At 48.7% G+C, this 14388-nt stretch overlaps 1 protein-coding gene across 2 annotated transcripts in view; it reads right to left on the reverse strand.

Moving 5' to 3' along the window:
- Positions 1-364: 364 nt before the first annotated feature.
- Positions 365-14388, reverse strand: part of mlxip (MLX interacting protein) — an 80201-nt gene continuing 66177 nt past the window's right edge. For both annotated transcript variants that reach the window (XM_060906797.1, XM_060906796.1), the window contains exon 17: positions 365-2818. In XM_060906797.1, coding sequence (XP_060762780.1) covers positions 2697-2818 — 122 coding nt within the window. In that variant the 3' untranslated portion in view covers positions 365-2696. The remainder of the gene's footprint in view (positions 2819-14388) is intronic.

The raw sequence follows: 14388 nt of genomic DNA on the forward strand, positions 1-14388 counted from the left end.
AGACTGCTTTATGTTCTAGACTTGTCTAATCCTTTGAATGTAATAAGCTAATCAATGACTTTAAATTCCTGATAGAGACTGACAAATCTCTTTCAATGAGAATTAGTTATTTTGAAATTGCTGTCCTTCCTTGGTATTTTTAAATAAGTCCAAATTTATAGGTCTTGGTTAGCCAGTATGAGCAGTTTTCTTTAACATTTTTTGCCTAGTAAAACACACCAGCTTAGCGAATCATTATAATTTACTTGTACAAGTTACTGTGCTTCCTCTGTTGAGAATGAAGGCATACACCAACTGTATGAAGCAACACATCAGTCTAACCTGAACTTACAAGCATTGTCTGGACCTACTAAATCACTGAATCTTCATTTTTAAACTTTTTTTATTTTCAAACTAATTCCAATAAATCAGAACCTGCACACCACATACTCGAAAAATGACAGGTTCACACACATCTCAAGCAAACTTTTCCCCCCAGAATGTAACAATTTAGGTAGTTATGGAAACACCTGAGGAGCAAATGCAACTCAATGCTGATATACATGATACAGGATTGTACCACTATAAGACAATCGTTTTGGAAGTCAAAATTCCACCACACACAATTCAGCAGTAAACAGCACTGAATCTTCTTTTTTTTTCAGAACCCAGGAATTACAACTACAAACAAACAAGTAGAAAATGAAGATGGTGCATATGATGATACACATTTTAGAAAGTTTACTCATAGCCCTGTTGTATATAAGGTTCAACAGGAAATCAGAATAAATCTGACATGACTGATGCTCTAAAAACAGAATATGACACAAATATGCTTAATTGTCGGAGAAATCTCTTAGCTGGAAGACAGAGAAGACTGTATGTCCAGAAAAATAAAATAAAAAGCTACACCTGTTAATGGTGCTTAGTATAAATACAGAGGTGATTATAGGAAATAGTGCGTGCTGATTGGTCGAGAAATTCAGACTGTTTCTCGATAATCACCTTGAGCGACTCGGCAAAATGGTGGCCAAACGCTTTGTCACCATAGGTGAGGAAGAATTACAAATTATGAAAGAAAATGCTGTTCCTAAAAGTACTAAAGATGCTACAATGTTTGGTCTAAAACTACTCAAAGGTAAGGTGGAATTGAGATTTATTTTATTGATTTCAAAACAAATTATTTTTTGTGAGTCAGCATAGATAAGTGACAAGCCTGCATGCATTACATTTGCGTGCCCCTTCTCAAGTTTGAAATAAATTACATTTAATAGGTTTTTTTTTTTTAATAATCACCTGTGTATTTATATTAAAACAATTATCTGCCTCAGGCTCAGTGAATATCGGTGAATAATAGCAACCTTGACTTTGTCTCAGTTATTATTCATTGATATTCACATTACCTTCAGCGAATAACTGTTAATTAGAAGAGTTTCCATCACTACATTTACATGCAAAAATTATTCTGGTTTTTGCCCTTGTTCTGAAAATGGCAATATTCCTACCAAGCTGTTTACATGCAGCCGTGCATATTCCGATTATCTAGCTGGTTTGTGTAAAATGCACAGAGTGGATTGTAAATAGGCAAGAGCCCATTTTTCGCATACTGCCATAAAAGCACAGTTGAGATGCATGTTCCAGATGTGCTGTATACATGTCCAAAGAATATCTTAATTGGAAAATGCTAAATTCGGAATAAGACCAAATTCAGAACATCCAAAAGGAATATGCTCTTTACATGACTTGTATCAAATTCAGAATACTGTCATCTATATAATAAGCGGCAAAGTTTGTTTGCTTGTTTGTCTTGAGCTAACGTAGCCATTTCTTGACAGATTTTCACCAAATTTGGCAAGTAGGTACTGGAGATGGCCACAATTTGTCAGAATTCAGAAATTCCATATTTGGGCCTCAGGGGGTCCCCGGTGGGCCCCTGGGTGGTGGATGTTTGGATTTTTGTTTGTCTTGGATTAACATCACCATTTCTCGACGGATCTTCACCAAATTTGACATGGAAGTCTGGGGGCAACCCAGAATTTTACAAAACTCAGGCAACGCCGGGTAACCTGCTAGTATCACAATGACAGTGGAATAGGTGTGTAAAGGTGTAGTGTGAGAAACTCTTAATTAACTGTAAGGCCAATGATCAGAAGATTGATCATTCAAATCCTTGGACTGGAAGACAGCCACTACCTGAGCCTAGCACTTAACCCTCATAATGCTTGTATTAAATCCTGTCAAATGTAAAATCACTTTGGATAAAAAAAAGTAATTCAACAAAAATAATTTTAAGGGTTACAAATCAAACAGGTTTGCCTTTGATTTGTCAAACAAGTGCACTGATATCCATTTGCTACAACTGGTGGATTCTGTTAAAGCTATTCCCTTTTTCACCTTTTATAGAAGTTTACACTTTACTTCCATTTCCCTTTAAAACAAAGTCCATTATGTCGATAGCAGCCCTTTTAACACTGTTAAAATCCAAAACTATGGATCTCTCTTACTACGATAAAAGCGTTGAGGATAGCAAAGAACAACACTCTTCTCGCATTTTTATGAAGATTCACCTGACTTTAGAGAAATATCACTTAAGCAGATGTAGATACACACAAAGGTATCACAATGTCCTTTTGAGCCTCTTGAGTACGTCCGACAGAATCGCTACATCTTTGTGAGAGATATCCAAGTTAAATCATGATTTGAAAGCAAGTAAAAGGTTAGGACTTCGTGGAGTGATGTCTTGAGTTGACAACAGCCTGCTTAGCTTCTTCTGGAAGGAGTGTTGGGTCAGTCAAGATGGACGTGGTGGTGCTCAGTTGTCTCAATGTCCCTAAAACCACTGTGAAATTAGAGAAAGAAAGAAGCCTTCTGAATGTGTGTAACACTCAAAGTATCAGCATTTTACAATTACTCAGTTACTCAGACTCCGAAGTATACTTTTTATCATTTACTGGAAGCTTGAATCACTTTCAGCTCCTTTGCTCTGTGATGACTAAACTGTGTACTGCCCCAATTTTTTTAACATATGTAAGAATTGTTGCTCATCATCTTGATGATCAAAACACTATCTTCAAAATTGTGACAGCTTGATCATGACGACTGTTTTTTTTAAACCACTGCGTCATCATTTTTAAATGACTTTTAGACATACTGGTCATAATTTGAAAATAAATGTGAACCCTAACACTGTCAATGTTTTTGACATTTTGTTTCTCTCATTTAACCCTCTGGGGTCTGAGGGTATTTTCTAGCACTCTAATGATTTTGGCATGCTCTGATTTTGTTGTCAATTTCAACAAATCTAAGCAGCATTTTCAAAGCCATATGACTTTTTTTGTATTCAGCAGAAGTTCAGCTACAATAACATCTATGTAGTATGTATGTCATGATTGTACTTTTAAAAAATAAAATGAAGCTGTTGTAAAAAGCAGTTTTAGAACTGTGTTGGAATGTGTGAAAAAACCTTACCCATTGTGACGAACCGTTTTGGTCACTTGAGGTGATTCTGTTCAGTCTTAGGAATATATCAGGCACAAAAACTTAAATCTGCTCCATTGATTTAGACAATTAACTGGCCATCAGAAAATGTATGTCCTATTGTTTTGGGATAAAGGGTTGGCAGTGGGAGGGGTATTCAATGAGAAGAGTTTAACTCCATTCCATTCAATGAGAAGAGTGAAAACCCCTCCCACTGCCAACTCTTAATCCCATCAGGTCAAGTGATAAAAATGGTTCATCACTGTTAGGGTTTTGCTGGGATTCGAACCTGGTTCGTTGGTGTGATAATCCAGCAAACCCCCACTAGGCCACCAGGGGGATGACTCAAATGCAGAGGCGTGAGGCGGAAGTAGAAAAAGAATCAAAAGGTTTATTTAAACTATATACACTATATACAGGGCAAAACAAAAGACAAAAAAAAACCAAAGAGTATAATCCAAAAGAAAAGCAAAGTGCAAAAATTCAAAAGCTAAGAAGATCAAAAAACACAGTACAAAGGAAACTGGAGATAAACATAACAGCACAAAGACTCCGTGACAAGAGGACTGAACTCAGGGGTATAAATAGACAAACTAATTAAGGACACAGGTGAAGATAATTAGGCAATTAACACAAACACAAAACACAGGAACAGTGGCGGCCTCTAGAGGCCAAAATAAACATGACATGAAAAGGAAATAACAGCGGCCTCTAGAGGCCAAAACAGTCCTAGTCCTAACAGGACCCCCCCCTCTAGGAGCGTCTCCTGACGTTCCCAGGGCGATCCGGATGGGCCGAATGGAAGTCCCGACATAGTTCTTTATCAAGAACATCCCGAGCAGGAACCCAGCAGCGCTCCTCAGGACCATAGCCCTCCCAGTCCACCAGATATTGCAACCCGCCGCGGACCCGGCGGGAGTCAAGCAGGCGATTCACAGTGAACACAGTCTGCCCCTGGAAGATGCGGGGGGGTGGGGGGTTCCTAGGGGCAGGGGCATACGTAGACGTCAGTACGGGCCGTAACAGGGAAACATGGAAAGTGGGGTTGATCCTCAGAGTCCGGGGCAACTGGAGCCGGTAGGAGACAGGGTTCACCCTGCGCACCACCTTGAAGGGGCCAATGTAGCGAGGAGCAAGCTTGCGGTTCTCCACCCGCAGTGGAAGGTCCTTAGTGGACAGCCAAACACGCTGCCCAGGGCGGAAAGCGTGTGCAGGTCTTCTATGGCGGTTGGCCTGAGTCTGGTTGGTTCTGGAGGTCTGTATGAGGGTCTTCCTGACCTTGCTCCAGGTCTTGCGACACCGTCTCACATATTGGTTGACCGAGGGCACCCCCGCGTCCTCCTCCTGGTCCGGGAACAGAGGTGGCTGGAACCCGAATTGGCACTGGAATGGCGACAGCTTGGTGGCCGATGACTGCAGGGTGTTGTGGGCGTACTCCGCCCATGGCAGCCAGGTGCTCCACGATGTCGGGTTATCCATAGCCAGGCCTCGCAGGGTGGTTTCCAGGTCCTGGTTGAGCCTCTCCGTCTGACCATTGGACTGTGGGTGAAACCCAGAGGAGAGGCTGGCAGTGGCTCCGATGACCTTGCAGAACCCGTGCCACACTCGGGAGGAGAACTGGGGCCCTCGGTCTGAGACGATGTCCTGTGGAAGACCAAAGACTCGGAAGACATGATTAAACAAAAGTTTCGCAGTTTCAAGAGCAGAGGGGAGTTTGCACAGTGGTATGAAGCGGCAGGCCTTGGAGAATCTGTCAACTAAGACCAAAATGACCGTGTTACCTTGTGACTCAGGGAGACCCGTGATAAAGTCGACTGCCACGTGGGACCAGGGACGCCGGGGAATGGTCAGAGGATGCAGGAGACCCTGGGGACGCTGTCGTGGGTTCTTGGTTCTGGTGCAAACCTCACAGGACAGGACAAATGACCTTACTTCCTTCTCCATGTTAGGCCACCAGAAGCGTCTTTTCAGGAAGTCCAGGGTCCTCCGAGCTCCCGGGTGGGCGGTGAGAGGGGAAGAGTGACCCCACTGGAGAACCTTGGCCCGGGCTTGATGTGGGACGTACAAGAGGCCTGGTGGCCCCGTCCCAGGACCGGGGTCCTGGCGTTGGGCTCGTCGGACAGCCTCCTCAATACCCCAGCAGACAGGGGCCACAATCCGGGACACAGGGATAATAGGCCCGACTTCATTCTCCCTGTTAGTGGCAGAGAACAGTCTGGACAGTGCGTCAGGTTTGGTGTTCTTGGAGCCGGGGCGGTATGAGAGGGTGAAGTCAAACCGACTGAAAAACAGAGCCCACCTAGCCTGTCGAGGGTTCAGTCTCTTGGCTTGCTGGAGGTACTCCAGGTTCTTGTGGTCAGTCCAAACCAGGAATGGATGTTGTGCTCCCTCCAGCCAGTGCCTCCACTCCTCAAGGGCCAGTTTGACCGCTAGCAGTTCTCGATCCCCCACATCGTACCGGGACTCAGCAGGACTCAGGCGGTGGGAGAAGTAAGCGCAGGGGTGCAGCTTTCCTTCCGAACGTTGAGAGAGCACCGCGCCGACACCACTGTCCGAGGCGTCCACCTCCACGATGAATGGTTGGGAGGTGTCCGGGAGAACCAGAATGGGTGCCGTGCAGAAGCGGTCCTTGAGGTCTTTGAACGCCTTTTCTGCCTGAGGAGACCAGCCATAAGATCCACCTGTCCCTTTGGTGAGGTCTGACATGGGTGCTGCCACAGAACTGAAGTTCCTGATGAACTTGCGGTAGAAGTTAGCGAATCCTAAGAACCGCTGAACCTCCTTAACGGACTTGGGAGTAGGCCAATCCCGGACGGCCAGGGTCTTGGCAGGGTCCATTTGGAGTTGGCCTGTCCGTACAATAAATCCCAGAAAGGAGACCTCGGGAACATGAAATTCGCATTTCTGGGCCTTGGCGAACAGATTGTTCTGTAGCAGCCTCTGGAGAACCTGGCGGACATGGTGGCGGTGCTCCTGCACGGTCTTGGAAAAGATAAGGATGTCGTCGAGGTAGACAAAAACGTATAGGTTAATCATGTCCCTTAAGACGTCGTTGATTAGGGCCTGAAAAACAGCTGGTGCGTTGGTGAGTCCGAAGGGCATCACCTGGTATTCGTAGTGCCCAGACGGGGTGTTAAAGGCAGTCTTCCACTCGTCTCCCTGTCGGATACGGATGAGGTGGTATGCGTTCCGTAGGTCCAACTTGGTGAAGACGGTGGCGCCTTGGAGCAGGTCGAAAGCTGTGGACATCAGCGGAAGGGGATATCGGTTGCGCACAGTGATCTTATTCAGGCCCCTGTAATCAATACATGGTCGGAGCCCCCCATCCTTCTTGCCGACAAAGAAGAAGCCGGCTCCAGCAGGTGAAGTGGAGGGTCGAATAAACCCAGAGACCAGGGCATCTTTGAGGTATTCCTCCATGGCCTTGCGTTCTGGCTGAGAGAGTGAAAACAGTCTGCCACGAGGAGGGGTAGTCCCAGGGAGCAAGTCGATGGCACAGTCGTAGGCCCGGTGCGGAGGAAGAACGGCGGCCCTGCTCTTGCTGAATACCTCCTTGAGATCCCAGTACTCTGTGGGAACTTGAGATAACTCGGTGAGATCAGGGGGCTCGGCAGGAGACACAGGAGAGCTAGAGAGCAGACAAGAGGCATGGCATGCAGGGCCCCATTCCACAACCTGGCTTGTTACCCAGTCTATGCGAGGGTTGTGGCGAGTAAGCCAAGGAAGGCCTAGAATAACTGGGAACTCAGGTGAAGGAATCAGGTGCAGGGATATTTCTTCCTTGTGACCTTGAGACTGGAGGAAGACTGGAGAAGTAACTTGGGTGACTCTTCCATCACCTAACGCTTGGCCATTGAGGGCAGACACAGACAGAGGGACTTCAAGAGGTGCAGTAGGTATATTGATGCTTTGGGCGAAGTGAATATCCATAAAGTTCCCAGCCGCCCCTGAGTCTATCAAAGCTTGACAAGAGTGGACAGACTCACCCCAGGAGATGGAGACCGGGATGTAGATTCCTTGACCAGGGAGTCCGGGAGAGAGGGTAGGCCCCGTCACAACCCTCCCTCGGCTGGACGGGGCGGTCCTTTTCCCAAGAGTTCGGGACATGATGCTCGGAAGTGACCAGGGTTGCCACAGTAGATGCAGCACTTGTCCCTCCTTCTGCGCTCCCTCTCAGATGCGGAGAGGCGAGTACGACCCACTTGCATGGGTTCTGGACAGTCACTGAAGGAGGTAGATGGTCTCCAGGTAGAGGTAGGGAGGCTGGGGGGGCTCAAGGCTTGGTGGCGTTCTCTCATCCTGTTGTCCAGACGAATAGCATGTGAGATGAGGGTTTCGAGGTCACTTGGGCATCCAATAGAGGCCAGACCGTCCTTGATGGGGTCAGACAGACCATGGTGGAAGGCTGACACCAGGGCAGTCTCGTTCCATCCACTTACTGCTGCGAGTGTTCGGAATGAGATGGCGTAATCTGCGACGCTTCCTCCTTGCCGGATGGACATGAGCTTTCGGGCTGCGTCGGTACCGATGTCTGCCTGATCGAAGACCCGAAGCATCTCTTCAGAAAACAGCTGGAAATCAAAGCACTCAGGTCCCTGTCTTTGCCAGATAGCAGTAGCCCAGGCTCGCGCCTTACCAGCTAATAAGGTGATCACAAAGGCAATCTTGCGGCGATCCGTAGTGTAGGTGGTAGGCTGAAGCTCAAAGGTGAGTTGACACTGGGTAAGGAACCCTCGGCACTCACTGTGCTTGCCGTCATACCTCTGTGGTGCAGGAAGGCTGGGTTCGCGAGGTGAAGAAGGCAGCATTGCAGGAGGCACTGGAGCAGGGGTGGGAGCTGGATCAGGAGCAGGAACTGGATCAGGAGCAGGAGATGCAGGCAGAGATGTCAGCTGTGCCAGGGTTTTCCCAATTTGCTGAAGCAGTTCCTCGTGGCGAGCGAGGGCCTCACGTTGGCTGGTGAGCGTACGTCCATGAGCGTCCATGATCGCTCCGAAGCGTGTCAAAGCTGCCATAATTCCCTGAAGGTTGGCCGGGTAGACAGTTGAAGCAGCCTCTGCTGAGTCGGTCATGACGGAGTCTTTCTGTTAGGGTTTTGCTGGGATTCGAACCTGGTTCGTTGGTGTGATAATCCAGCAAACCCCCACTAGGCCACCAGGGGGATGACTCAAATGCAGAGGCGTGAGGCGGAAGTAGAAAAAGAATCAAAAGGTTTATTTAAACTATATACACTATATACAGGGCAAAACAAAAGACAAAAAAAAACCAAAGAGTATAATCCAAAAGAAAAGCAAAGTGCAAAAATTCAAAAGCTAAGAAGATCAAAAAACACAGTACAAAGGAAACTGGAGATAAACATAACAGCACAAAGACTCCGTGACAAGAGGACTGAACTCAGGGGTATAAATAGACAAACTAATTAAGGACACAGGTGAAGATAATTAGGCAATTAACACAAACACAAAACACAGGAACAGTGGCGGCCTCTAGAGGCCAAAATAAACATGACATGAAAAGGAAATAACAGCGGCCTCTAGAGGCCAAAACAGTCCTAGTCCTAACACATCACAATAGGTAAGGTAGTGGGGTTTTTTTCCACACATTCCAACACAGTTCTAAAACTGCTTTTTACAAACATCTTCATTTATCTGGTGGTATTTGACTCTATTCATTGTGTCTTGAAATGAACTCTTGTACTATTTTACACAGTTCAGAACCACAACCAACTCTGTTACTCTGTTACACAATTACTCTGTAATTTTGCTCCCACTCCAACTCCAAATTTTACTCTCTAAACTCAAAATAGAGCAAAATTAACTATTTTTGAGGAAAATACTTTTAACTCTGGAAAAATTGCTCAGTCACTTTTCCTGTGCATGCACTACAGCGCACGGATATGCTCATAAGGAATAGAAGAAATATTTATACTTACTCGAGTTGATCTTCGGCTAGATTGAGTCGAAGTTCAAAATGACACCGCTCATCATCAGTGTCGCGGTTCTCAAGATCGAATTGAATCATGAATTGAATTGCTGTCCTGAATCATCTGACGCACCTCCTGAGCATAAAATCGGCGTTTCATCTCGTAACAAGTTTTACCACCAAACAGGTAGCCTAAACTATGATGGACATATTTTGTCCTGTTTATGGTGGGCGTTCCCACCGCGAAAGAGAAACCAATCAATACCGAAAAAGTGAAAGTGATTATCGTGTCGTTACCATGTGAATAGTCTTTTATGAATGCGCAAATGGGTGCTCTCAGCACTCCGACTCCGGTGTGACTGAGTAAGGTGACAAGTTTGATGTTTCATCTAATTTAGGTAATTTAAAAAATATAATAGTATTTGGCAGTGAGCACACAGGAAAGTGTAAAGTATAAAGTTTCTGTTAATATGTTTATCATGCTTGTATGATAAAAATTCACAAACATTTATCTAAATACATGACTGGCAGTGGGGGCATGGCCGAGCGTCAGTCTGTGAATGGACAGCGGAGTCAGGGAAGGTGAGTGGTCGTATCGCTACACCTGTTGCCAATTAATGTGTGTTTGTATGTTTCCTCCAGTGACCGCGCCCTATAAAAGAAGAGTCAGAAGGGGAGGTCAGCACTGAGGGTTTGATAGTAGCCTGTGTGTGTGTGAGAAGAGAGAGTTTTGAGTTGTGTGCTGAAAAGCAGCAATAAGCAAAATAATTAAGACGCAAACAACCGCCTGCCGTGCTTCTGTGCTCCACCCACACCAGGGTCTCTCTACAGTGGTGCTGAAACCCGGGAGTGCAAAAGGGAACAGCCCCATGGAGTCCTCTCTGTTCAAGGACCTGATCCATGCCCTCGCCACAGCCCAGCAGAACCAGCATCAAGCACTGGTCGCCCTCCGAAAGGAGCAAGAACAATGGTTCGAAGCCTTGGTGCTGGCCCAATAGGAAAACCGCCAGGCGTTCCGGCACCTGCTCGCGTCGGCGGGGTCCACAACCACCACTGGAGCGGACCCTCCCCACCTCACCCTAACGAAGATGGGTCCGCATGACGATCCAGAAGCCTTCCTTGCACTCTTTGAGCAAGCAGCGGAGGTGTGGGGTTGGCCGGTCGACCAGCACGGTTCCTCCCCCTGCTGACGGGCGAGGCGCAGCTGGCTGCACTGCAGCTCCCCGCTGACAGCCAGCTCATGTACACGGATCTCCGACGAGCCATCCTCCAGCGTGTCGGCTGCTCCCTAGAGCAACAACGGCAGTGCTTCCGCTCGCTGCACTTGGAGGAGGTCAGTCGACCGTTTGCATTCGGGCAACAACTCTGGGACGCCTGCCGGCGGTGGCTGAGAGCAGACGACCGCGACGCTGAGGGAGTGATCGACCTGGTGACATGAGCAATTCGTCATGCGACTTCCAGAAGGAACGGCAGAGTGGGTCCAGTGTCATCGCCCCGCGTCGCTGGACCAAGCTATCAAGCTGGCAGAGGACCACATGGTGGCAGTTCCGACACCAGGAAGGCGTGTCTCCTCTTCTCCTCTCTCTCTGCTTCCCATCCTCGCCCCATTCCCCCACTGCAGAGGCAGGGGCTGGCTCCCCCTCAGCTGACCCGGTGCACCCGTGGTGTCCTCCCGTTTTCCCCTTCCTTGTCTGTGTCTCCCCCCCCCAGGTGAGTGATGTCCATAACACCGGTACAGAGGGAGAGCCTGGGGTGGTGTGCTGGCGCTGCGGGGAGCCAGGACATCTCCAACATCAGTGCTCCGCGATGGAGGTGGGCGCGGTGGTCCGGGTCCCCAACACGCCAGAAACCGCCCTCGATCGGGCCGGAGTGTATCGTATACTGGTAAGTGTCCAAGGGGATATGTACCAGGCTTTGGTGGATTCCAGCTGTAACCAGACCTCAATCCACCAAAGCCTGGTGCAAGGTGAGGCATTGGAGAGAGCACGAGTGGTGAAGGTGTTGTGTGTGGCAAGCATTTGACCAAGTGAGAGTAATCGATGGTCAAATTCTCCAGCCAAATGCGACGCCCACCTTCCCCTACTTTGCTATTCTTAAGGATAGGTTATACCGAGTGACCCAGGAGACTCAAACTGGCGAAAAGATAACACAGTTATTAATTCCAAAGAGCTGCTGGGAAGTCATATTCCAGGCGGCTCACTTTAATCCCATGGCCGGACACTTAGGACAAGATAAAACACTAGCCCGGATAATGGCCCGGTTCTATTTGCCAGGGATTCGCGGGGATGTCCGTCGGTGGTGTGCAGCGTGACGTGAATGCCAATTAGTAAATCCCACGGCCACTCCAAAAGTGCCTTTGCGCCCTCTCCCATTAATCGAGACCCCTTTTGAAAGAATTGGGATGGATCTCGTCGGGCCAGTTTGGGTCAGCACGGGTCAGCACGGGGGTATCGCTTTATTTTAGTTCTGGTGGACTATGCAACGCGATACCCAGAAGCAGTGCCTCTGCGCAATATCTCAGCATGCAGTATTGCAGAAGCGCTCTTTCACTTTATCTCCCGGGTTGGGATTCTGAAAGAAATCCTGACAGACCAAGGCACTACATTCATGTCACGCACACTGTGCGAGCTGGATGGGTTACTGGGGATTAAACCTATCCGCACCAGCGTCTATCACCCACAAACTGATGGCTTAGTGGAACGTTTTAATCGACCTCTCAAAAATATAATTCGGAAGTTCGTAAACGAAGATGCACGTAATTGGGATAAGTGGCTCGAGCCCCTGCTATTTGCAGTACGAAAGGTACCGCAAGCCTCCACAGGTTTTTTGCCGTTTGAATTATTATATGGGCATAAGCTGCGTGGCATTTTGGACATGCTACGTGAAAACTGGGAGGAGGGACCATCACCTAGTAAGAATGAAATTCAATGCATTCTTGACCTGCGCGCCAAACTCCACACACTCACGCACTTAACCCAGGAGAATTTGCGGCAGGCGCAAGAACGTCAAGTCCGACTATACGACGGGCATGCGCCTTAGGGAGTTCACACCGAGAGACAAAGTATTCATATTACTGCCCACGTCAAGCTCCAAATTGATCAAGTGGCAAGGGCCCTTCGAGGTCACATGGCAAGTCGGGGACGTCGACTATGAGGTGAGGCAAACAGACAGGGGTGGGGCATTGCAAATTTACCACCTCAATCTATTAAAATGTTGGAATGAGGAGGTCCCCGTGGCATTGGTGTCAGTAATCCCGGAGAAGGCGGAGCTGGGGCCGGAGGTTCAAAAAAGGAAATTGACATCGCCCACCACTCCGGTCCCCTGTGGAGACCACCTCTCCCCGGCCCAACTCACGGAGGTAGCCCAGTTGCAGAAGGAATTTCCCGACATGTTTTCGCCCCTGCCCGGCCGCACCCACCTCATAGAACACCACATTGAGACACCCCCGGGGGGTGGTAGTGCGCAGCCGCCCTTACCGCCTGCCCGAACACAAAAAAAAGGTGGTCCGGGATGAACTCGAGGTCATGCTCGAAATGGGCATAATCGAGGAGTCCCACAGTGACTGGAGCAGCCCAGTGGTCCTGGTCCCCAAGACCGATGGGTCGGTCCGGTTCTGTGTGGACTATAGGAAAGTCAACGCGGTGTCTAAATTTGACGCGTACCCAATGCCTCGCATTGATGAGCTGCTCGATCGATTAGGCGCTGCTCGTTTTTATTCGACACTAGATTTAACGAAGGGATATTGGCAGATCCCCTTGACTCCTCTGTCCCAAGAGAAAACGGCCTTTTCCACACTGTTTGGCTTACACCAATTCGTCACGCTTCCTTTTGGGTTGTTTGGGGCGCCTGCTACGTTCCAGTGGCTTATGGACAGGGTCCTCCACCCCCACACCACCTACGCAGCCGCGTATCTCGATGATATTATCATCTACAGCAATGACTGGCCGCGGCACCTCGAACACCTTAGGGCCGTCCTAAAGTCGCTGAGGCGGGTGGGTTTCACAGCAAACTCAAAGAAGTGTGCAACTGGGCGGATGGAAGTATGGTATCTGGGTTTCCACTTAGGCCATGGGCAGGTGCGTCCCCAAATTAATAAGACGGCAGCAATTGCGGCCTGCCTGAGGCCCAAGATCAAAAAGGAGGTGAGACGGTTCCTGAGGCTGGCTGTCTATTATCGTGTACCTAATTATTCGGACGTCACCAGCCCACTGACTGATCTCACTAAAAAGGGAGCACCAGATCCGGTCCAGTGGACGGAGCAATGCCAACAGGCTTTCTCTAGGGTAAAGGCTGCACTGTGTGTGGGGGGGCCACTGTTACACTTCCCTGACTTTATTTTACAGACAGACACGTCAGACAGAGGGCTGGGGGCCGTTCTGTCCCAGAAGGGGGAGGAGCATCTTGTGCTGTACCTTAGCTGGAAGCTGTCAATGTGGGAAGGCAGGTACAGCACGATAGAGAAAGAGTGCCTAGCCATCAAGTGGGCGGTCCTCGCCCTCCGGTACTACCTACTGGGACGCCCTTTCACCCTCTGTTCGGACCACGCGCCCCTCCACCGCATAAAGGATGCCAACGCGTGGATCACCCGTTGGTATCTTGCCCTCCAGCCATTTAAATTCGAGGTGATCCACAGGCCGGGGGTGCAGATGGTCGTGGCGGACTTCCTGTCCCGTCAAGGGGGGGAGTCCGCTGCAGGCCGGACGGCTCCCCGGCCTGAGTCGGGCAGTGGGGGTATGTGGCAGCGGGGGCATGGCCGAGCGTCAGTCTGTGAATGGAGGGCGGAGTCAGGGAAGGTAAGTGGTCGTATCGCTACACCTGTTGTCAATTAATGTGTGTCTCCTCCAGTGACTGCGCCCTCTAAAAGGAGAGTGAGAAGGGGAGGTCAGCGCCGAGGGCTTGATAGTAGCCTGTGTGTGTGTGTGTGTGTGTGTGTGTGTGTGTGTGTGTGTGTGTGTGTGAGAAGAGAGAGTTTTGAGTTGTGTGCTGAAAAGCAGCAATAAAGAAAATAAT

Source organism: Neoarius graeffei, chromosome 24, assembly GCF_027579695.1.
Source record: "Neoarius graeffei isolate fNeoGra1 chromosome 24, fNeoGra1.pri, whole genome shotgun sequence".
Classification (NCBI taxonomy): domain Eukaryota; kingdom Metazoa; phylum Chordata; class Actinopteri; order Siluriformes; family Ariidae; genus Neoarius; species Neoarius graeffei.